General features: G+C 43.0%; 1 protein-coding gene across 2 annotated transcripts; it reads right to left on the bottom strand.

Moving 5' to 3' along the window:
• Positions 1 to 7756: 7756 nt before the first annotated feature.
• Positions 7757 to 12440, bottom strand: LOC134483307 (disks large homolog 5-like). 2 transcript variants are annotated; one of them, XM_063278595.1, is made up of 6 exons: positions 12256 to 12440; positions 11092 to 11251; positions 9786 to 9929; positions 8985 to 9151; positions 8157 to 8262; positions 7757 to 8033 (listed from the first exon to the last, which is right to left on the bottom strand). In XM_063278595.1, exons 1-5 carry the CDS (start codon positions 12380 to 12382, stop codon positions 8198 to 8200), a joined length of 663 nt encoding a protein of 220 aa, XP_063134665.1. In that variant the 5' UTR covers positions 12383 to 12440; the 3' UTR covers positions 7757 to 8033; positions 8157 to 8197. The 2 variants fall into 2 exon arrangements, with proteins under 2 accessions (XP_063134665.1, XP_063134666.1); XM_063278596.1 differs by having other exon boundaries at positions 7757 to 8262; positions 12256 to 12434.
• Positions 12441 to 24183: the final 11743 nt, after the last annotated feature.

The following is a 24183-nucleotide window of genomic DNA, read 5'->3' as shown; positions in this document are numbered from 1 at the left end:
CCAATGAGTTCAGGGAATGATTTGGCTGACAAAGCCACAAAAATGATAGCTGTGGCCCTGGCCTCTCCTCTAGAGGCCACTAAAACTTTTCATGGCAATTTCCATGTTACCTCGGAAACTTTACGCCACCGCTTCTCTATAACTAGAAAAGAGGCACGTGATATAGTCACCCAATGCCAACAGTGCTGCCAGTTCCTCCCAGTCCCTCACATCGGGGTCAACCCGAGAGGAATACAGCCATTGCAAATCTGGCAAATGGATGTTACTCATAATTCTACTTTTGGAAAATTACAGTATGTGCATGTATCTATAGATACATGTTCTGGCATTCTACATGCCACCCCACTTACAGGAGAAAAAACAACACATGTCATTCAGCACTGCCTTGAAGCATGGAGTGCTTGGGGAAAGCCAAGATGTGTAAAAACTGACAATGGCCCCACCTATACATCTCAAAAATTCCGTCAGTTTTGTGCTCAGATGCAAGTTACCCATCTGACGGGCCTGCCCTACAACCCTCAAGGACAGGGAATCATAGAGCGCGCTCATCGGACGCTCAAATCATATTTAATAAAACAAAGAGGGGGAATTATGATAGAACTTCCCCCAACACCCCGAGTGGCCACTGCTTTGGCCCTTTTTTACCTTAAATTTTTTAAATCTTGATGAAGCTGGGCAAACAGCGGCTGAGCGACATTGCTCAGAGCCCAAAAGGACAAAAGAATTAGTTAAATGGAAGGATGTATTGACAAACGAATGGAAGGGCCCGGATCCTGTTTTGATAAGATCCAGGGGAGCTGTTTGTGTTTTTCCACAGGATAATGAAAATCCTGTTTGGGTTCCGGGACGACTTACTCGGAATATCAAGACAAAGGACCAAGAAGATGACAACTCTGGTGATCCTCATGCTGATCCAGGGAGTGCCAATAAAAGTGCAGAGCGAACTACGGTGGGGAATTATGTCAACCTTCCCCCTCCCGATGCCGGTGATGTATAATGCCCAAGTGTTTCCACGTTTCTTTACTACCAACAAAGAATTGGGACTAGCCTATTTACCACTAGATTCCCAAATAGAGCAAGTAAAAGAAAATAGGATTATTCCCCTTAAGGGCAGCCTTTGTTTTGGCATATTCAACAAAATATCTTCTGATCTTCCTTGCATTATGTTGAGTAATCAATCTTCTGCTTGGTTAAGGGAGGCCACATGGGGAACTGGTGAGGAAGACATTGTGGCTAACGCCACAGTTCTCTATGGTTGGTGGCCTTACATTAACTCCTCCACCTGCCCTCTCCGTCAACCAAAGTTGGCACCCTTTTGTAGAGGGACCCAGGATGAAAAACTTACTTTGCCGTGGACTGGTTGCCAGTCCCAGGACTCTGCCTGGGCAGTCCAGAATTTTTTCTCCTTCTCCCCTGATTTGGGAGGCGGAGTGAACTTCACCACCATTGATCCTAGACGGTCCAATAATAATCCCTTTGATCAATGGATGCTTTGTGGCGTTAATGGTAGCTGCACTGATCTTACGCCCATGGCGATGCTACTTGGAGGAAAGGGCGAAAAGGGACGGTTATCATTTTCCTGGACGGGGAATATCCACCCTTCAGCCTCTGTCTGGACAGCTACTCGTATAAAATATAAACCTTACTGGAGCACGGGGTTTAACCCTGCTCCAGTTTGTGTCTGGCCTCCATTTGTGTGGATTATAAGTAATGCCACTAAAGTTTCTAAATTGAATTGTACAGACGGTTCATGTTTTTATGCCCTGTGTTGGGATGCTAGCCAATATCCCATAGCGGTAGTTACCCGTATGCCTCGCTTTATCCCGGTCCCTGTTGAGACTCCAGGGACCCTGACCTTATTTAGAGGAAAGAGAGATTTTGGCATTTCTGCGATCATTGTTGGCATTATTGCTACAACGGCAGTTGCTGCCTCAGTTACTGCTTCGGCATTGGCCTTGTCAAACACAGTACAGACAACCCAAACTATCAATGATTTATCGGCTACCGTCTCTGTGGCTCTGGACAGACAGGCCTCGGCTAATACTCAGATACAAGGAGACCTCATGCTTGTTAACCAACGTATAGATCTGGTCCAAGAGCAACTAGACATCCTATGGCAACTGGCCCAGCTTGGCTGTGAACTAAAGCTCCCCGGCCTTTGTGTCACGTCTACACAGTATGAACAATTTACCAAAGCTACCAATTTGTCTAAAACCCTTTCACAGCATTTGTTACAGAATTGGACCTCAGATTTTGAACAGACGCTCAGGGAATTGAGAGCGGCCATCATTCAAGTAAACTCTACCCCACTGGATATGTCTTTGACAGAAGGATTGTCATCCTGGATCACCTCAGCAGTCTCTTATTTTAAGGAATGGGTGGGGGTGGGACTTTTTGGAGCAGTCCTCTGCTGCGGATTAGTGTTACTCCTCTGGTTGCTTTGCAAATTAAGATTTCAAACAAAGAGGGACAAAATTGTGATCGCCCAGGCGCTTATAGCCCTTGAACAAGGAGCGTCAGCCGATATTTGGTTAACCATGCTTAAGCAATAGGTCGCCGGCTGGACAGCTCTTGCACTCCTAGAACCTCGGTTCATTGCACAGGATTAGAGTGTCCGGCTTGAGCAGCCCATGAGGGATGACGAGCTTAGCATCGCACAGGGAAGCTCTACCAAACACGCTCCCTGGAAGGCATGTCATATTACATGAAGGTATCTGCCCCAGTTTTCCCTCCCTCGAAAAAATGGCAGTGCGACGGGTCGGGAGTGCCCTGGGTCTCAACAACAGCTTAAGGGTATCTCTCTTGTACAGGTTCGCCAACTTTGTGCGAGGATATGACCTCTGCCTTCACCCTCCTATTTATGGGTGTCCTATTTGCTTAAAAACAGATAAGGGGGAGATGTGGAGGGCCGTCCTCACATTCTCCATTGTAAGATGGCGCCAATATCCGGCAGGATGCACCTAATAAAAGGGCAATACGCAAGCGCCTGGTAAATTCCTCACTCAGAGGGACACGTATGCTGTGGCACATCATCTGGCACATCTGGCAGCGACCAGCCAGAGAGTGACACGTCCGAGGCGAGGATAGTTTCCTATATAAGGGATGGTCTTTCCCTCACTCGGGGTCTCCGTATTGTAAGCTTGTGCTCTCGCTCTCAAGATGCATTAAACTATTTCTGCAGAAGGATCCTTTGTGTCCTGCGTCATTCTTGCTGGCGAGACGTAGCATGGGACAAGTGTGTGCATGTGTCCATGTGTCTGTATGCATGCACATGCAGGCCAGGGATGGACACCAGCAACCTTCCTCAGTCACCCTACGCCTCCCACACAAACAAGCTCTCACACAGAAGCTGTGCCTCACAGATGAGGCTGCTCAGGCTTAGAGTCCCAGAGATTGTTCTGCTGCTGTGCTTCAAAACTTTGAATGTGAGTGTGTGTGTGTGTGTGTGTGTGTGTGTGTGTGTGTGTGTGTGTGTGACATGCATGCACATATGGATGCCAGAATGAAATATCAGGTATCTTCCTTTTGGAACTGGGTCTTAATCAACTATCAGCTCTCTATACCTTAATATCTAGCAGGAGTCCCAGCGTGAGCATTGCCAGAGCAGACACATGCTTGGCTGTCAGGCAGGCAAGAGGCAGAGATCTTGTTCTGTTCTTCATGGTTAATGCTCTTAGTGCCCTTGAGGGCCTGGCGGACAGCTGCCTGGAGACGGCTGGATCTGATGCTGGCCTAGACATCCAGGGCTATTGATGATGGATGCCCAAAGTGGCCCTCATTCTTGGCAAACTTCTCTCTTCTAGTCCGAATATGCTTGAGTGTTTAATGCAAGGACTGGGTTTTAGTTTTCCTCTTCCATCCTGCTGCCTCCTTATTTTCTTCAGCAGGTCACCTGCCCTAGTGATGAAAGAGAAGTGTGTGAACCACAGCACCACCCGCCCATGCTTCTGCTTGCTGGTCTGTGGTATCTGTCGACATAGAACCGTTCCCGTGGTGGTCCTGTTGCTGTTTGTGAGTTTTGAGGATTTACGCCAGTGTAGTAATGTGCATAGTCATCCTGGGAAACACCACAGGAAGTTGGTCCCCAGGTTTCAGCACACAGAAGCACAGGCCAGAAGGAGGTCCAGTAGATGTGCTCTTAGTTTCCTGTGTCTGATGCATGATTGTCCCTTGCTTAATAAAATGTATACACAAAACTCTTTAAGTGTCCCACTGACCTCTGAGAAAGAACATCAGAGGAAAGATGACTTTGACCTCTTAACTCTCTGTTCCTGTCCTCATAACAGGTTTCTGTAGCAGCCAAAGTAGAGAAGCCTCCTGAGGGAAGGAAGTCCAGAACCTGGGATCAACTCAAGGCCTGGGGGGTGGGGGGGGGAGGAGGACCTTTTGTTGTGGGAATGAGCATGGATCAAGAATGTAGCCCCAGTGTTTCTGGGGAACTAAGCTCCAGAAAATCTTGCCAATTCACAGAACTGGGTCATGTGGGAGCCTACACTGTTTCAAAAGGAGAGCAGGTTGCTTTCTCCTGGAAGAAGCACTTGGGGGTTGACTGTCACTTCTGAACCTTCTGTTCTAAGTGACTTCTCAGAAGGGGCACTTTGCTGTAACTCCTCCATGGGACCCACCCAGCACTGGGGCTGGAGGATCCTCTGGTGTTGCAGCTCTGAACTGGGAGGGGGAGCTCTCACCCTGACATGGAGAAGCCTGTTTTCACAGCTGATCTAGATCTGAGGAACAGGTGCTTTTAAAGAAGCATGTGAAAGCATCTCCTGCAGGACAGCTCACTCTGCAGGGAAAGTCACACAGGACAGGGAATATTGGCTTCCCAACTTCCCCAGGCCGTTAAAACCAGGGAGGATTGTTGAATTTGTTCATTGTCTATTGTTATATCCCCCCTTTCATTTCTAGTTTGGTCAATTTAGGTATTGTCTCTCTGGTGTGCAGTTTGTTTGAGAAGGAGTTATCTGTCTGGTGGATCTCCTCAAAAAAAAAAAAAAAAGAAAAAAAGAAACAAAAACAAAACAAGCAATCAAACAAACAAACAAAAAAAAAACCAACACACAGCCCTTGGTTCCCTTGACTCTTTGTATTTTTCTCTTTGTTTGTAATTGATTGATTTGATTTGAGCCTTGAATTAATTTCCTGCCATCAAATCCGACGTGACACTGTATAAGATGAGGCGTGGTAACAGCAGCATGGAATAAATGAAGCTTATGCTGCTCTCTGTAGTGGTGATGACATCACAATCTCACTGCAAACCATGCACAGCCCGGTTAAGGCTGGATTAAAGTAGCCCACCATTTCAGTGCTCCCTGCAAGGTGCTGTAGAACTAGAGTTTCATAAAGGTTACTCATTGTCAGAGCCCGAATGTGCAGAACTAGAGTTTCATAAAGGTTGCTCATTGTCAGAGTCCGATGTGCAGGGCCGGACGTGCCTGAGGGACAGCCAGAGATAGGACTTGCCAAACCAGCTATCAGCCCCAAGGACACTGACCATCCTTCCTTCCCCAAGGACACCCTCCCCTTCCTTCACCCCCCTGAGTGAGATGAGCCACCCTACCTGCCTGCCGAGCTGCTAGATAACATATACTCCTTGCTGATGTCATTTCGCGCCGAAAGTAACCGTGCACCTTCTGAATTGACCAATCATGTGTAACTGTGCAAATGCCCCTTATCTCCCCTATAAAACCCCCGAGTTTGGAAGCTCGGGGTCGATTCCTCTGTCTCCTGTGTGAGATACATGTCGACCCAGGATCCCACTAAGACCCGGGATCTCGTTAATAAAAGCTACCTCTTGCTGTTACATCAAGAATGGCTACTCGTGATTTCTGGGGGCACCCCACCCCGCGATCAGAGCGAGAGACGCGGCTCCCCGTTTAGGGGTATGCTCTTTCAGTGCCATGGGACAGTAGCAACATGAGTCTGCATGCACCTCGACAGTTTTCACTAGGGACTACACACACACACACACACACACACACACACACACACTGTACAGACATGGTGCACATTCTTTGCACACAAAGAAGAAAGTGAGCAGTAATGAAAACACACCAATAATGGAATTGATGGACGGAGTTGTGGGGAAGCTGGGGCTTAGAGTTACTGAAAGGCCCTATGCAGGCTCCCATTTTGTTGGAGGAGAAACTTCACGTGCAATGTGGTTCTTTATTTTTTTTTTCTCTAAAGCACAGAGGGCTAGGGTGGAACATAGGGCTTTGAGCATGTTCGGCAAGTACAGTCACACTGAATTAAATCCTAGGACAGGAACCCTATTAATCTTCTACAAAATTACAGAGCAGCCTGGATGAAGACTCTCAGCTGAAAAGGTGGACATCTCAAGACAGGCACTGGACAATGTCTGACAGACTTGACTGAAGACTGGAAATGTTTTGCTATCTCATAGGAAAAGAAGGCCCCTCATACCACACTGTACTCTAAGGACAGTTTATTCAGGTTACGCATGGCATGAACTATTGTCTCATGTCACAGATGTCAGCACAAAGTATCCAAGGTATTGTATGACAATGGTAGCATTAACAGGACAAAGCGCACAGTGTCCTGAAGACATAAATCATGAGTTTGTGTAGCAAGACCCAGGCCTCTTCCAGGTTCTTAGATAGTAACTGAGAACCTCAAATACGGTAGTAATGTGATAGTGTGGTGTGAATCTAGTTACAACTAGCTTCTATTTTGACACAGATGACACTTTTTGTGTCATGGTCAGCTTATAATGAATGACTAGACCTAAGCATGAGAATAACCAAATACTACATTGCTTCTCTAGCTGCTGAGCTTTTAAAAGCCCTGGGGTGACAGCAAGCTTTTGTGGACATTCTGGATTGGTCCTTCTGTACTTTAACTCTCTGAGTCACCTCCACTCTCAGTAAGTTAGTTCAATTCCATAAATTGGAAATCAGTCACCTGGAAAAAATACATTCTCAATACGATCACAGATTAGCCATGGAAAAACTGTAGCTTGAACTGTCCCACCTAGGTTCTGGGCTTGCACAGGCCTGCTCTCCAAAAGAAACCTGTGTTCACAGTTGCAGGCTACATTCACTATGGATGCTCTTGAGCTTCTTCCCTAAACTTCTCAGGTAAAAATAATTTTCTTGCTAACAATCAAAAAACCCATTATGCCAATCTGGCCTACAGGAAGCTAGTTTCTATTCTGTATTTTATCAAAGGTGCATAATTCATATGGTCATCATTGATAATAGGTGAAAGATCTGCTCTAATATGGACACTAAGTGATGCTGGAGGATGATCCTGACCCACAATGAGCAGTGGGAACACCAGAGCCCTGTAGGGATGCCTGGCAACCTAACACATTGAGCGTGCACGGCTCAGTAAGTTACCTATGAGTACACATCTCCTGAGATCTCTCTATTTAATTGGAGGTGATCCTGTCCACCTAATACAGCACCTCATGTGGAATAACAAAAGCCACCTGCAGGAGCTGTGGTGATGACTCACAGGTTAGAGCATCTGCTGCTCTCTCAGAAGAACCACATGGACCCTAACAATTGGGTAAAGCATGTCAGTGATTACATCATAAAGTGTGTGTCAGAGAAACAGCCACATTATCCTCACAAAAGACACTGTCACACTGGGTACCCATTGGTGACTTTGAATTCACTTATTAGCTCAGGCTCCATGGAACATGCAGAGATCCATCTATAGCTGTCAGTTCTAAGCCCACAGGAGGGGACAGAACCCTTGAGTAAGAATGATGGTCTTAAGAGTCAAGAGATAGAATTCAATTTTTATTCATAACAAATACATTTTTACAACAAAACAGGATTAAAATGAATAAATAAAAATATGTAAAAATATTTGAAAGTGAAAAATAGTAACAAGAACATATAAATATGAAACAACAAAAAGAAAACTTCAATTAAAATCATAACAAAAATATTTCTAAACAGCATATTCTTAACAAACATTTAGAAGCACAGATGTATTGCTGTTTCTCCTCTAGCACACATAATGAAAGGCGGTCCCCCAAGTTGTCTCTCAAGTGGTGTTTTCTGAAGAAGAAATTGAGTAAGACCTCAATCAGTCAGACTGGCTTAGTGTTACATAAATTTAGGGTCTATAAGAAATGACAAATTAACTCTGAGGAAGAATACTCATCCAAAAAATGTTGTTACCGTTCAGGATGTTTGTCATCAGGGACTCCTGAGAAAGCAACTTATTCCTCAGCATGCTCTCTTACTGGTGTGTGTCCAATTCCAGCTCTCTTGCACTTTCTGAGACCTGGGAGAGGAAGGCAGTTTTTCAGACACTGATTTGGTGGGGAAATGCAAGCCAGCTGTCAGAATGCTGCCTTCTACCACCTCAGTTCTATTGGACAGTCAACATGGACCTTTTAACTGATATCATTGTTGCTAAATCTGTGGGCAGGGCAAAATCTCCAGAGAGCCTCACAGTAATGTGGGCTGCCAATATGGGACCCAGACTTATACCAGTGCAAACCAAGAACAGGGCAATGGAAGGAACCTCATTGGGTTGCAGGAAGAAAGGAGATGTCCATATGTCACCAAGGTTAAAGCCAATGACAAGTACTAATTTGACATTTGCACTTGGTTCTTATCCCGGAAAGGTGCTTCCTACACAAGAAGTCGCATGACCACAGAGTGTCATTTGTCAAAGAACCAAGAACTTGTTCAAAACTCTACATAGCATCCAATCTATCACGTGGATGGATATGCAATAATGTGATATGTTATTGATCTGTCACCATTTCTATAATGCAGCTTCAAAAAGAGCAGCAAAATATACTTGCAAAATTATTCAGTTTCTGAAAACTGGTTAACTTCCGAGAATACTTGTGCATAGGCAGAGCAATGAACAATTCCATTGCATGAGGTGATTGCTGGTTGGGAGTGTAAATTAGAAAGGTGGTAGGAGAAAGCAAAGATGTATCAAATTGGCAAATTTTATCAGATATTGTTAAGCTAACAGCTGCTCGTCCGTACCTGATGATGGTGGGTCTGGACGTTGCTGGTCTTTATCTTTCTTGTTGAAGTCAACCAAATATTTCTGGTTCAGTGCACAATCAAGATGTACCTCCTTGCTCTCCTGCTTCAGTGGGACCAACTTCTTCCTACATGTGTTCTCCATCAGGAGCTGGCTGAGCAGGTTTCTGGAAATACAGTCTGCATAGTAAGATCATGCTGCCCCTTTCTCCCATTCCTACTCCCGAGTGCCACTAACACTACCAGGTCCCAGATACCCATGAAGACTTAATAGAATACATCTCAATACATATAATGCTGCTGCACAAACCACAAAGAGTTAATTCCGGGAAGAATAAATTCTTTGCTTGGCCGGAGCACCAATTAGTGTCCACATCTCTCAAAAAGAACATGGATCTACAACTATCCATGAAAGCCCAATGCATGGGGGCAACATCAATTAGTAGTGGGCAAACACCCTCAAAAGAGGTCAGTAGAACCAAGGGAAGGTCATGCTAACCATGTGGTCCACGCACTGAGTTTGGTAAAACCTGGTATGACCCCAAAGGCCCAGGTCACCCTAATAAACTTCTGCTGACTTCAATCAGTGCTGTTCTATCTGGAGCCTTCTGAAGATGCCTAGACAATCCTGGGATGAGTAACAGTCTTTTATGGAACTGAAAACTGAGTACTAATGACCCTGGCACACTGATGTGTAAACACCACAAGAGATAGAATCATAGCTGAAGACCGTCCAATCCAGAACAAAGTAAGTCAGAAATGGCCATTCCACAAGTGATAGCCTTTCTCACCAGGACTGACCTAGAGAAGGTAATCTCCTTCTTCAGCTTATGGTTGTTCTCATGGATCTCAGTGTTCTCCATCTCTAAGTTGTGCAGAATTGACATGACCGCCTCCTCCATTCTCTCCAGGTCTTCATAATATGGATTTGGCCTGAAGTGTGGCCTGGACCCAATGATAGAATACAATGAACATCAACATTTAGGAATATATGAACTCAGGCTAGGTCCTGTACTACCCCAGTTCTGGAAGGACACCTTCTGAATTCTACATATTGGATCTTCTTCAGCTTCAGAAACGTGTTTTTCTGCGTCCAGGACACCAGAATCTCAGCATCCAAATGGAGGGTTCCCTGGCTCCCTTTGTTCAATCAAGAGGAAATCTGCAGTCAAGCCAGTTGAGCTATCAAGAGCCTAGGCCACACCTCTCCATGCTCCCCCAACCCCAACACACCCAGAAACCGGTGATTTCTTTTTTTCCTGTCCTGATAACAGACCATATATCAACCCAAAATTATAATCTGCACAAGGAATACAAATGTACAGACAAACGTGGCCACATAGGCAAAGAACTGTGCTGTTGACAGTGGGGCTCCCAGAACAAAGCATTCACATTACCATGAAAGTGTTACAGGTAAATATTCAGGCTAAGACATAGACCCCTAGATTCCAAGTGTGGAAGGAAATATAAACATATAAAAGTTGTGCATATGCATTTGGATGTATGCACACACAGACTCACAGACTGAGACACACCCACAAATAAAAGAGAAAAGCAAACAGAGTCAGAGAAAGAGAAAGACAAATATGGAAACAGAGAGCACTGTGAGAACCAGGAGAAATGCATGCACCATTGCTGTCTCAGAGGGCAAGACACACAGACAATAACAAACAGGCCTGAGCCTGAGACCTTCTAGTCAAGCATTGAGATGAACAGTTTGGGACCAGGACCCTCAGGCTGCTGCCTGGATCTTCCAGCACTGAGTCACCTGCCTAGCACGCACAGAGACTCACCATAAACTCACTGCAATTACAATCTTGCAAAGCCACCAGCTGTCAAGGGCTTTGCAAATGCACACTGGGAACTCACTCTCCCTCACATTATCCCTGAAAATCCTGCTTTTCAATAAATGGAGGCAGATGAGTCCATTGTCCATCTCGCTCCTCAGGAAGGGTCAGGTTCTGAATCTCCTCTATATGGGAGGTGAGGTTTAGCACATGGTGGTTAGGGAGGCACAGCTTTCTAGAACCCAAAACCTTAATAGGATGAGATGAAGGTGACCTTGCAGACCCAGGAATGAAACAAGAACGTTTGGAGCAATTCATACCTGTTTTTCATAGATCTCTCTGTCAGAAACCTCAGGCGATCTCTCAGGTCATTTCTCTCCTCGGTAATGAGCTGCAGCTCTTTAATCAGCCTCTCCTTTTCCTTCTTGGCCTGCTTCTCACTTAGGGCAGTTTCAGGGGGTGATGTTTCTCTCCCAGCATCTGTAGGTAGAAGAACACAAGTGAACATGCATGGGGAGAATGCATAGAGTGTACATAGACCACACTTAGGCCTAAACAGGAGAACAAGCCTAGAAACCAGTGTCATTGCTAGGTGATTGGCCTATGCTTAAGAGGCCTCCTCAGTGGATCTCAGTTCCCTCACTACTCTATAGAGACCAAGAGATGTAAGCAGCCAGGTGTTCCCTATGCTGGATATCACGTGCTTACATGTACCATGGAGATGGCTTCTCCAGGATTATTATCAGCTGAACAGGGTACAGCTTTATTTCAGGACCCTCACCGCTGTGGTTTCAGAACTCAGATGATAAAGACACTCAGATGTCCTACCCTGATACTCTAGGCCAACAACTTTGGATTTAAAACACATTTCCAGGAAGGACATGTTCAACAGATTTATCAATTCCCCCATATGAAATAACAAATGTCCCAGAAGTTCCAATAGGTTACAGGCTGAATCTTGGTCCACATGTTCCAAACAGTTTTGGTATTTTAGAAAAATGTGTGTAACACACAACCTCTAATATATAAAGCTAACGATGACCCTGCCAGTTAGAAGAAATCAGAGGAGGTCTAAGAACATAAGGTTATGGCCTGGAGCACAATTATCTCCCTGTTACTCTGTCAGATATCCACTGTGTTTAAAGAAGCAATGATAGTGAAGTACATTGCTGCCCTGTCTAAACTCAGAAAAGGTGGACCCTCCGTGACTCCTCATGGTGTTATTATAACAATGTAACATAACAAATGCACTGTAAAAGGAAAGGCCAGAAATTCACAGGATAATAGCATTGGCCTTACCATATTCTCCCTGTGGGGATGGGGAAACTAAAGTTCTGAAATCCTTGACTTTCAGGAATTGTGATATTCATGGAAATTCAATTCCTTTTCAGATGTTCCAGTTGTTGTGGCCCATTGCTAGAAAGGTCAGCTTAACCCTGCAGCCACCCTGACAGGAAGCTCAAAATACACTGCCCAGAACTTACTCCACATTCCCCAGAAACGCTGTCTTTGTCCATCGTTACTTTGAGACGAAAGGCTAGATTCCTTCACTTTAGTCTCTCCACAATCGACGTTCCCCCTCCCAAAACGCTTGCGAAGACGGGAAAACATGTCTTAGCTTGTAACTGCCAGACTCAGACTGAGAGAAACTAGGGTACTGGTTGTCACTACAACACTGGTGACATCACAGAGGATGCCAGAACTCTCTAGGAGACAATAGAATGTCCAAGAAGGGACAGCAGATGTCATGGGGAGCAGACTTTGCCTCCCTGCTAATGATCTCCCTGTACTGAGCATAGGCAGAGGTGCCCTTTCCAGGAGACTTTCATGGGACAGAGTCACTGAGCATCTCCTGCTTCCAAAGCCAAATTTTCCTCAAGGCTTGATTATAAAAAACCTTAGTAATTCCTATGCATCTAAATGAATGTTTCCTTCCATATCTTGCCCCAAAAATGTCTCATCCTAACTCAAATTGTCCTCATTCACCAATGTTAGCCATTAAAACTTCCTGAGATTTCACACCAGCTTGAATATGCAGTCAAAAGTTCTCCTGTCTCATTATGTACAGGTGCTTTATATCACATCAAGAAATAGTCTGCATGGTAGGTTACAACATGCGTGTGTGTTAGGGGAACACTCATGAAGTCATGTGCTTAGCAATGGATAATTGCCAGAATATTCCTTAGGAGAAAGAGTTGACATCTTTAAGGTGCTAACAAAATGTGGAGACCAGTTGGCAGAGGAAAGTGCAATATTGGAGCCTCCAATGAAGGGAACCTCATGCTGCTTGTGGGGTTCTCCTCTCTGCACCAATGTTGCCAAAGGAGCACTGCTCACAGGCCTGAGTAAGATAGACCGTGAGCTTCTACCAGAAAAATAAAATAGTCAAGAGATATAGGGGGTGCAGATAAACGTCTAAAATGAGGCTATAAACATCATTAAGTGGATAGAGCAAGGGCCCAGCACCTGAACTCTGGGAAATGGCCACCACACCAAACACAAAAGCATCTATCATAGTGAAAAATGAATACTTTATAGAATGCACACACTAACACTGATTGATCACATCCATAGTTCAAATTTTGGGGGCAAATTCATGGCCCTAACTATCTTTCTCTCAATTTATATAGCAAAAAATAAGAAAGACAGAGAAAAGAAAGAGTCAAAACAAAATCTCAAGCTTCTCATGTGAGGACTGCAGGAAGTGTTATCTGGTGGTCAGTTCTGATTAGACATTTTAGATAGAACAGTGCACAGTGACCCTTGATGTGATGGGCCCTATATAAAGCTTTTTGCAATATTGGAATTTTAACAAACCTCATCCAGAACGTACAGAAGAGGTAAGGATGTGATTACCATGTCCTTGCTCTCTATCAGGTTATTTTTCTGTGTCCTTGATTGTCAGGCATAGAACAGCAACAATCTGAAATAGCTGGTAGACATGGGAAATCATGGCTAAAACTATAGTTGTGGGTTACACACCTCAACTGTCAAAGGCTAATGCTGTCCTCACAGTCCTTGGAGGCCACTCTTGTAAGACTATCTATTGGAAAGTGGAAGCAGGTTTATCTGAGCTCAAAGTGAACCTGGCCAGCCAGAGAGAGGGCAACATGGGATACTTGAGACCCTGTCTAAAACCAGCACAGAAACCCACCCTTCATTCAAAGCATCATCCACCAATTCTCGATTATCTACCATTCTCTCCCTACCAGTCGTTCAGTTTGGAATGGTAGAAAAAAAACTGGGACTGATTTTTCTATTCTAAGGACCTTGAACTCTCTTTCCTTAGGTTCACCTTAAGAGTGCATACAAATGGATATCATCATCTGAACATCGTAGTATTATCTACTCTGTATATGTAGCATAACACTGTGCCTATGACAATCTCAAGCTTCCTTGAGTGTTGTTGCCCCATCAAGAAGTGTGATGTACTGAGGCCAATACACAGGGATCCTTTCAAGGGGTTAGAAGGAAGCCATCAGAGACACTCCACTTCTTTGTCCTTAGATTAAATCAAGTTGACACAATGTGAACCTGGTGGGCTATTTGACCATGCATCTTTCTTACAACCCCACCTTTCTGAGTTCAGTCCATGGCAGAATTCATTGCCCACCATCGTAGATATTACTTTGTATATTTCCACAAGAGCCAGGTTTCTTTTTTTTTTTAAATAGAATTAGTTGTAGTCAATCAGCTGCTGCCGTATGTGAGAAATGATTAGTATCTATTGTAACTTACCATACTGTGTTTGTGCATACAAGTACATTATTGGAAATCCAGCATTACTGAGGAATTGGAAACCAGTGCTGTGGCCTTGCCTTTCTGTGCCTTGTCCTGGCTCACAGGCAGCAGGGGGCAGACCTTGAGTTCCTCTTCAGGGACAGAGTGATGGTGAATGGGCACTGAGCAGGCAGAGAAACACAGCTGAGGCAGCTCCTTTCAGGTATCAAACACATCATCTCCTTCCCATCTTAAGGGCTACTGCTGAAGTCTTGCCCCCATACCTACCTTAATAGCAGCAAATTTGTTACACAGCAGCCAGCTCTTTCCTATTGTTCTGTAATACGCCTCCACATCATGGATGCCAACAAACAAACTAACAAAAGAAAAAAAAAAAAAACCTGACATTGAACTGTGTGGTGCTGGTCACATACCCTGTTATGTTCGGTATGTTATGAGGTTTGTTAATCTTTTTTTTTTTTTGCATTTTCTTTTTTTTTTATTATTAACTTGAGTATTTCTTATATACATTTCGAGTGTTATTCCCTTTCCCGGTTTCCGGGCAAACATCCCCCTCCCCCCTCCCCTTCCTTATGGGTGTTCCCCTCCCAACCCTCCCCCCATTGCCGCCCTCCCCCCATAGACTAGTTCACTGGGGGTTCAGTCTTAGCAGGACCCAGGGCTTCCCCTTCCATTGGTGCTCTTACTAGGATATTCATTGCTACCTATGGGGTCAGAGTCCAGGGTCAGTCCATGTATAGTCTTTAGATAGTGGCTTAGTCCCTGGAAGCTCTGGTTGCTTGGCATTGTTGTACTTTTGGGGTCTCGAGCCCCTTCAAGCTCTTCCAGTTCTTTCTCTGATTCCTTCAACAGGGGACCTATTCTCAGTTCAGTGGTTTGCTGCTGGCATTCGCCTCTGTATTTGCTGTATTCTGGCTGTGTCTCTCAGGAGCGATCTACATCCGGCTCCTGTCGGTCTGCACTTCTTTGCTTCATCCATCTTGTCTAATTGGGTGGCTGTATATGTATGGGCCACCTGTGGGGCAGGCTCTGAATGGGTGTTCCTTCAGTCTCTGTTTTAATCTTTGCCTCTCCCTTCCCTGCCAAGGGTATTCTTTTTCCTCATTTAAAGAGGGGTGAAGCATTCACATTTTGATCATCCATCTTGAGTTTCATTTGTTCTATGCATCTAGGGTAATTCAAGCATTTGGGCTAATAGCCACTTATCAATGAGTGCATACCATGTATGTCTTTCTGTGATTGGGTTAGCTCACTCAGGATGATATTTTCCAGTTCCAACCATTTGCCTACGAATTTCATAAACTCGTTGTTTTTGATAGCTGAGTAATATTCCATTGTGTAGATGTACCACATTTTCTGTATCCATTCCTCTGTTGAAGGGCATCTGGGTTCTTTCCAGCTTCTGGCTATTATAAATAAGGCTGCGATGAACATAGTGGAGCACGTGTCTCTTTTATATCTTGAGGCATCTTTTGGGTATATGCCCAAGAGAGGTATAGCTGGATCCTCAGGCAGTTCAATGTCCAATTTTCTGAGGAACCTCCAGACTGATTTCCAGAATGGTTTTACCAGTCTGCAATCCCACAAACAATGGAGGAGTGTTCCTCTTTCTCCACATCCTCGCCAGCATCTGCTGTCACCTGAGTTTTTGATCTTAGCCATTCTCACTGGTGTGAGGTGAAATCTCAGGGTTGTTTTGATTTGCATTTCCCTTATGACTAAAGATGTTGAACATTTCTTTAGGTGTTTCTCAGCCATTTGGCATTCCTCAGCTGTGAATTCTTTGTTTAGCTCTGAACCCCATTTTTTAATAGGGTTATTTGTTTCCCTGCGGTCTAACTTCTTGAGTTCTTTGTATATTTTGGATATAAGGCCTCTATCTGTTGTAGGATTGGTAAAGATCTTTTCCCAATCTGTTGGTTGCCGTTTTGTCCTAACCACAGTGTCCTTTGCCTTACAGAAGCTTTGCAGTTTTATGAGATCCCATTTGTCGATTCTTGATCTTAGAGCATAAGCCATTGGTGTTTTGTTCAGGAAATTTTTTCCAGTGCCCATGTGTTCCAGATGCTTCCCTAGTTTTTCTTCTATTAGTTTGAGTGTGTCTGGTTTGATGTGGAGGTCCTTGATCCACTTGGACTTAAGCTTTGTACAGGGTGATAAGCATGGATCGATCTGCATTCTTCTACATGTTGACCTCCAGTTGAACCAGCACCATTTGCTGAAAATGCTATCTTTTTTCCATTGGATGGTTTTGGCTCCTTTGTCAAAAATCAAGTGACCATAGGTGTGTGGGTTCATTTCTGGGTCTTCAATTCTATTCCATTGGTCTATCTGTCTGTCTCTGTACCAATACCATGCAGTTTTTATCACTATTGCTCTGTAATACTGCTTGAGTTCAGGGATAGTGATTCCCCCTGAAGTCCTTTTATTGTTGAGGATAGCTTTAGCTATCCTGGGTTTTTTGTTATTCCAGACGAATTTGCAAATTGTTCTGTCTAACTCTTTGAAGAATTGGATTGGTATTTTGATGGGGATTGCATTGAATCTGTAGATTGCTTTTGGTAAAATGGCCATTTTTACTATATTAATCCTGCCAATCCATGAGCATGGGAGATCTTTCCATCTTCTGAGGTCTTCTTCAATTTCTTTCCTCAGTGTCTTGAAGTTCTTATCATACAGATCTTTTACTTGCTTGGTTAAAGTCACACCGAGGTACTTTATATTATTTGGGTCTATTATGAAGGGTGTCGTTTCCCTAATTTCTTTCTTGGCTTGTTTCTCTTTTGTATAGAGGAAGGCAACTGATTTATTTGAGTTAATTTTATACCCAGCCACTTTGCTGAAGTTGTTTATCAGCTTTAGTAGTTCTCTGGTGGAACTTTTGGGATCACTTAAATATACTATCATGTCATCTGCAAATAGTGATATTTTGACCTCTTCTTTTCCAATCTGTATCCCCTTGATCTCCTTTTGTTGTCTGATTGCTCTGGCTAGAACTTCAAGAACTATATTGAATAAGTAGGGAGAGAGTGGGCAGCCTTGTCTAGTCCCTGATTTTAGTGGGATTGCTTCAAGTTTCTCTCCATTTAGTTTAATGTTAGCAACTCGTTTGCTGTATATGGCTTTTACTATGTTTAGGTATGGGCCTTGAATTCCTATTCTTTCCAGGACTTTTATCATGAAGGGGTGTTGAATTTTGTCAAATGCTTTCTCAGCATCTAATGAAATGATCATGTGGTTTTGTTCTTTCAGTTTGTTTATATAATGGATCACATTGATGGTTTTCCGTATATTAAACCATCCCTGCATGCCTGGGATGAAGCCTACTTGATCATGGTGAATGATTGTTTTGATGTGCTCTTGAATTCGGTTTGCCAGAATTTTATTGAGTATTTTTGCGTCGATATTCATAAGGGAAATTGGTCTGAAGTTCTCTTTCTTTGTTGTGTCTTTGTGTAGTTTAGGTATAAGAGTAATTGTGGCTTCGTAGAAGGAATTCGGTAGTGCTCCATCTGTTTCAATTTTGTGGAATAGTTTGGATAATATTGGTATGAGGTCTTCTATGAAGGTTTGATAGAATTCTGCACTAAACCCGTCTGGACCTGGGCTCTTTTTGGTTGGGAGACCTTTAATGACTGCTTCTATTTCCTTAGGAGTTATGGGGTTGTTTAACTGGTTTATCTGTTCCTGATTTAACTTCGATACCTGGTATCTGTCTAGGAAATTGTCCATTTCCTGAAGATTTTCAAATTTTGTTGATTATAGGTTTTTATAGTAAGATCTGATGATTTTTTGAATTTCCTCTGAATCTGTAGTTATGTCTCCCTTTTCATTTCTGATTTTGTTAATTTGGACACACTCTCTGTGTCCTCTCGTTAGTCTGGCTAAGGGTTTATCTATCTTGTTGATTTTCTCAAAGAACCAACTTTTGGTTCTGTTGATTCTTTCTATGGTCCTTTTTGTTTCTACTTGGTTGATTTCAGCTCTGAGTTTGATTATTTCCTGCCTTCTACTCCTCCTGGGTGTATTTGCTTCTTTTTGTTCTAGAGCTTTTAGGTGTGCTGTCAAGCTGCTGACATATGCTCTTTCCTGTTTCTTTCTGCAGGCACTCAGCGCTATGAGTTTTCCTCTTAGCACAGCTTTCATTGTGTCCCATAAGTTTGGGTATGTTGTATCTTCATTTTCATTAAATTCTAAAAAGTTTTTAATTTCTTTCTTTATTTCTCTTTATTTGTTCTCTTAGGGTCTGTATGACATCAGTCCAGGATCTTCTGGCCTTCATAGTTTCTGGCGAGAAGTCTGGTGTGATTCTGATAGGTCTGCCTTTATATGTTACTTGACCTTTTTCCCTTACTGTTTTTAATATTCTTTCTTTATTTTGTGCATTTGGTGTTTTGACAATTATGTGACGGGAGGTGTTTCTTTTCTGGTCCAATCTATTTGGAGTTCTGTAGGCTTCTTGTATGCCTATGGGTATCTCTTTTTTTAGGTTAGGGAAGTTTTCTTCTATGATTTTGTTGAAGATATTTACTGGTCCTTTGAGCTGGGAGTCTTCACTCTCTTCTATACCTATTATCCTTAGGTTTGATCTTCTCATTGGGTCCTGGATTTCCTGTATGTTTTGGACCAGTAGCTTTTTCCGCTTTACATTATCTTTGACAGTTGAGTCAATGATTTCTATGGAATCTTCTGCTCCTGAGATTCTCTCTTCCATCTCTTGTATTCTGTTGGTGAAGCTTGTATCTACAGCTCCTTGTCTCTTCTTTTGGTTTTCTATATCCAGGGTTGTTTCCATGTGTTCTTTCTTGATTGCTTCTATTTCCATTTTTAATTCCTTCAACTGTTTAATTGTCTTTTCCTGGAATTCTTTCAGGGATTTTTGTGTCTCCTCTCTATGGGCTTCTACTTGTTTATTTATGTTTTCCTGGAATTCTTTCAGGGATTTTTGTGTCTCCTCTCTATGGGCTTCTACTTGTTTACTTATGTTTTCCTGGAATTCTTTCAGGCATTTTTGCGATTCTTTCAGGCATTTTTGCGATTCCTCTCTGTAGGCTTCTAATTGTTCTCTAAGGGAGTTCTTCATGTCTTTCTTCAAGTCCTCCAGCATCATGATCAAATATGATTTTGAAAATAGATCTTGCTTTTCTGGTGTGTTTGGATATTCCATGTTTGTTTTGATGGGAGAATTGGGCTCCGATGGTGCCATGTAGTCTTGGTTTCTGTTGCTTGGGTTCCTGCGCTTGCCTCTCGCCATCAGATTATCTCTAGTGTTACTTTGTTCTGCTATTTCTGACAGTGGCTAGACTGTCCTATAAGCCTGTGTGTCAGGAGTGCTGTAGACCTGTTTTCCTCTCTTTCAGTCAGTTATGGGGACAGAGTGTTCTGCTTTCGGGCGTGTAGTTTTTCCTCTCTACAGGTCTTCAGCTGTTCCTGTGGGCCTGTGTCTTGAGTTCACCAGGCAGCTTTCTTGCAGCAGAAAATTTGGTCTTACCTGTGGTCCCGAGGCTCAAGTTCGCTCGTGGGGTGCTGCCCACGGGCTCTCTGCAGCGGCAGCAACCAGGAAGACCTGTGCCACCCCTTCCGGGAGCTTCAGTGCACCAGGGTTCCAGATGGTCTTTGGCTTTTTCCTCTGGCGTCCGAGATGTGTGTGCAGGGAGCAGTCTCTTCTGGTTTCCCAGGCTTGTCTGCCTCTCTGAAGGTTTAGCTCTCCCTCCCACGGGATTTGGGTGCAGAGAACTGTTTATCCGGTCTGTTTCTTTCAGGTTCCGGAGGTGTCTCCGAGGTTTGTTAATCTTAACAAGTTCCCCAACTATGAGCTTCGCATAGGACCCATTAGATTCAAGGAAAATAGGAACAATTATGTGTAAAATGACCCGAGTCAGGTCCCATAGACAGCAGCATTTCCAGCACTTGTGCTTTAGCCCATGTGGATTTTGCAATGAGCTGGGCCTAGCAATGTCCAGTACACAGTTGTGAGCTGTTGCTCTGGTTGAACTGTATTGGTGTGTGCATTCAATAAACTACACCTATTTAAATGAATTCAGTGTTCCTGTGGTTTGAGTCCAGACCTCTTGACACCAAATCTTCCCTTCAGCAGCACTTAGGAAAAGAAGCTAAGGTTAGGAAAGGAGAATGAGGGGGTCATGTTCCTTTAAGTTGCTTCCCAATGTGTGTGGGGTGACAACATGTTTTGGGGACCTTACAACAATTGGGATATTTTCCAAATCCTGGGAGATCTTGCAGTTTCCTATGCTTCCAGACCCTGAATGTGGCAGGATTAACTGAAGTCCTGGCTACATTAACAATGAAAAATACAAACACACATTCCTACCATTTGAGGAAGGTCACCCAATATCTACCCCTTGAAGTTTGCTCAAAACAATTAGTCAATTAGCTTTTTATTTATCTTCAGGTCACTTCTTAGTAAACAGGCAGAAAAGAGACAGATTGTTTGCCAAAATTATATTAATTCCTTCTAAGCCAGTCACCAATAGAGTTCCTGCCATCCTGTGAAGTTTCATCAGAGAGGCTCTATTTTGCACAGACTCACAATACTTATGCCTCCTATGTGGCAAACTAAAAGAACTGTTAAGATCTGCTTAAATAATTCAACAGTTTTCCCAATCCAAACTCTCCAACCCTCCTCCAAAAAAACAAGAGATTCCTCACAAAACATCTCCACTCACTTCGGTACCAGTTTATATATCAGTCACATTTCTGTTACTGCAGAAAAATACTATGACCAAGAACACCTCAAGGAATACAGTTCTTCACATTGTGGTAACCAACCCCAACTACCAAATTATTTCATTGTTAAGTCATAAATGTAAGGTGGCTACTGTTTTGAATTGTAATGTAAATATCATGTATAAAGTATGTCTCATATGTGATTGTTCCCTGAAGGGGTTGCAATCCACAGGTTGAAAACTGCACTTGTGTGTGGTGGTGGGAGGGGTGGTTGTGAGTTTTTTGTTTTGTTTGTTTGTTTTCCTTTTTCTCAAAACCCAAATGCTGATAAGAACATAGGCCAATATCAGGCTCTTCAATTTTATTCCATTAGGCATTGGGTCTGTCCTCATGATATTAACATGCTGGTTTTTCTTTTTTACTATTCCCCAAAATGAAGGTGAAATCATTAAAGGTGATGCCTCCCGCAGTGGTTTACTGTCTTATTAGTTAGCAGTGTCTGACTGCCCTGCTCATTTGTGCTTTCATGTGAGTTCTGAGATTTTTTTTTTCATTCCCATGAAGCTCTGTATTGGGATTATAATGGGATGGATTTAAACCTGTAGATGACTCTGGTAGGATTCAATATAATAATATAAATCATACTGATACATGAAAATTAGAGGTCTCTTCATTTTCTGGTTTCTTCAGTTTTTTTATTTTTCCTAATGATTTCATTTTAACAAGTCTTTACTTCCTTAGATATTACAAGATTTTTATTCTGAATGGGATTGTTTTCTTGGCTTCTTTCGTCATATTTATTGTTGGTATACAGGAGTTCTATTGATTTTACTGTGATTTTAGTGAATGTGTCCATGAGCCATAGGAGTTTGCCAGTGGTTTCATAGTGGTCTTTATATATGGATCATATCGCCTGCAAATGAAAATGCTCTGACTGCTTTCTTTCATATTAACATGCCTTTCCATCTCTCTCTTGTCATATTGTTTGGATAAGACTTCACATACTAGTTGAATTAGATGAAAAGAATGAACATCTGTGACTTATTCCTGATTTTAGTGGAAATCCATTATGATTTCCTCCAGTTAGGATGCTGTTGGCCTTGCATATTGCCTTCATAATGTTAAGGTATGTCTTCTCCATATCCCAGATTCTCCAGGACTTTTGCATTAATCACTGTGGAATTTTGCCAAAGAGATTGTCTGCCTCTACTGCAGTGATCATGTGTTTCCTGTTCTTGGTTTTCTGTGGTGAATTGTTTATTCATTTGTATTTGTTGAAACATTCTTGCACCTCTGCAGTCAAGCCAGCTTGATCACGGTACCTGACACTTTTGGTAAATGCCTGAATTTTATTTTCCAGGATATTATTGAGAAATTTTTCACTTAACTGTTCCTTCCAATCTTAGTTTCTTTTCTATGCTGTGAAGAGACACCATGAGCAAGGGAACTTGTAGAAGAAAGAGTTTATTTCAGCTTACAGTTTCAAGGATCATGAGTCTGTGAATATTATGCTGGGGTACATGGCAGCAGGTAGGACACCATGTTTCTAGAGAACTGGCTGAGAGCTTACATCTTATGTGCAAGTCGGAGACAGAGAAAGTAAGTGTTAACTATAGATGGTGTTAAATTTGGAAACCTCAAAGCCCAATCCCATACACTCCTCCAACAAATCCGTATCTTATAATTCTTCCCGAATATTTCCACTAACCAGCAACAAACATTCATATATGTGAGTTTATGGGGGCCATTATCATTCAAATCACCATATTCCACTCCCAATTCCCCATAGGTTCTTAAACATATCATAATAAAAATACATTAGCTTAGCTTCTAAAACCCCTGTAGTCTTTCAGTCTCTACACAGTTTATCCACAGTGTTTTCGACCCTCCAGGAAGTCCCTTAATTATTCCCCTATGAAATCAAAAGGCAAATTGTAACTATAACAGATAGAGGCCTTATATCCAAAATATACAAAGAACTCAAGAAGTTAGACCGCAGGGAAACAAATAACCCTATTAAAAAATGGGGTTCAGAGCTAAACAAAGAATTCACAGCTGAGGAATGCCGAATGGCTGAGAAACACCTAAAGAAATGTTCAACATCTTTAGTCATAAGGGAAATGCAAATCAAAACAACCCTGAGATTTCACCTCACACCAGTGAGAATGGCTAAGATCAAAAACTCAGGTGACAGCAGATGCTGGCGAGGATGTGGAGAAAGAGGAACACTCCTCCATTGTTGGTGGGATTGCAGACTGGTAAAACCATTCTGGAAATCAGTCTGGAGGTTCCTCAGAAAATTGGACATTGAACTGCCTGAGGATCCAGCCATACCTCTCTTGGGCATATACCCAAAAGATGCCTCAACATATAAAAGAGACACGTGCTCCACTATGTTCATCGCAGCCTTATTTATAATAGCCAGAAACTGGAAAGAACCCAGATGCCCTTCAACAGAGGAATGGATACAGAAAATGTGGTACATCTACACAATGGAATATTACTCAGCTATCAAAAACAACGAGTTTATGAAATTCGTAGGCAAATGGTTGGAACTGGAAAATATCATCCTGAGTGAGCTAACCCACTCACAGAAAGACATACATGGTATGCACTCATTGATAAGTGGCTATTAGCCCAAATGCTTGAATTACCCTAGATCCCTAGAACAAAGGAAACTCAAGACGGATGATCAAAATGTGAATGCTTCACTCCTTCTTTAAATGAGGAAAAAGAATACCCTTGGCTGGGAAGGGAGAGGCAAAGATTAAAACAGAGACTGAAGGAACACCCATTCAGAGCCTGCCCCACAGGTGGCCCATACATATACAGCCACCAATTAGACAAGATGGATGAAGCAAAGAAGTGCAGACCGACAGGAGCCGGATGTAGATCGCTCCTGAGAGACACAGCCAGAATACAGCAAATACAGAGGCGAATGCCAGCAGCAAACCACTGAACTGAGAATAGGTCCCCCGTTGAAG

This window comes from Rattus norvegicus, chromosome 19 (genome assembly GCF_036323735.1).
Source record: "Rattus norvegicus strain BN/NHsdMcwi chromosome 19, GRCr8, whole genome shotgun sequence".
NCBI lineage: Eukaryota > Metazoa > Chordata > Mammalia > Rodentia > Muridae > Rattus > Rattus norvegicus.
Note: the sequence above shows the minus strand (reverse complement) of the source record. Positions and strands in the feature narration are given on the sequence as shown.

Excerpts from the sequence above, each read along its gene's own strand:
- LOC134483307 (XM_063278595.1), bottom strand. The coding sequence starts at position 12,382 with ATGTTTTCCCGTCTTCGCAAGCGTTTTGGGAGGGGGAACGTCGATTGT. Across the intron at positions 9,152-9,785 it reads AAGGAGATTACCTTCTCTAG|AAACCTGCTCAGCCAGCTCC; the intron begins GTCAGTCCTGGT and ends CTGTATTTCCAG. Across the intron at positions 8,263-8,984 it reads TCCAGACCCACCATCATCAG|GTCTCAGAAAGTGCAAGAGA; the intron begins GTACGGACGAGC and ends TTCCTCTCCCAG.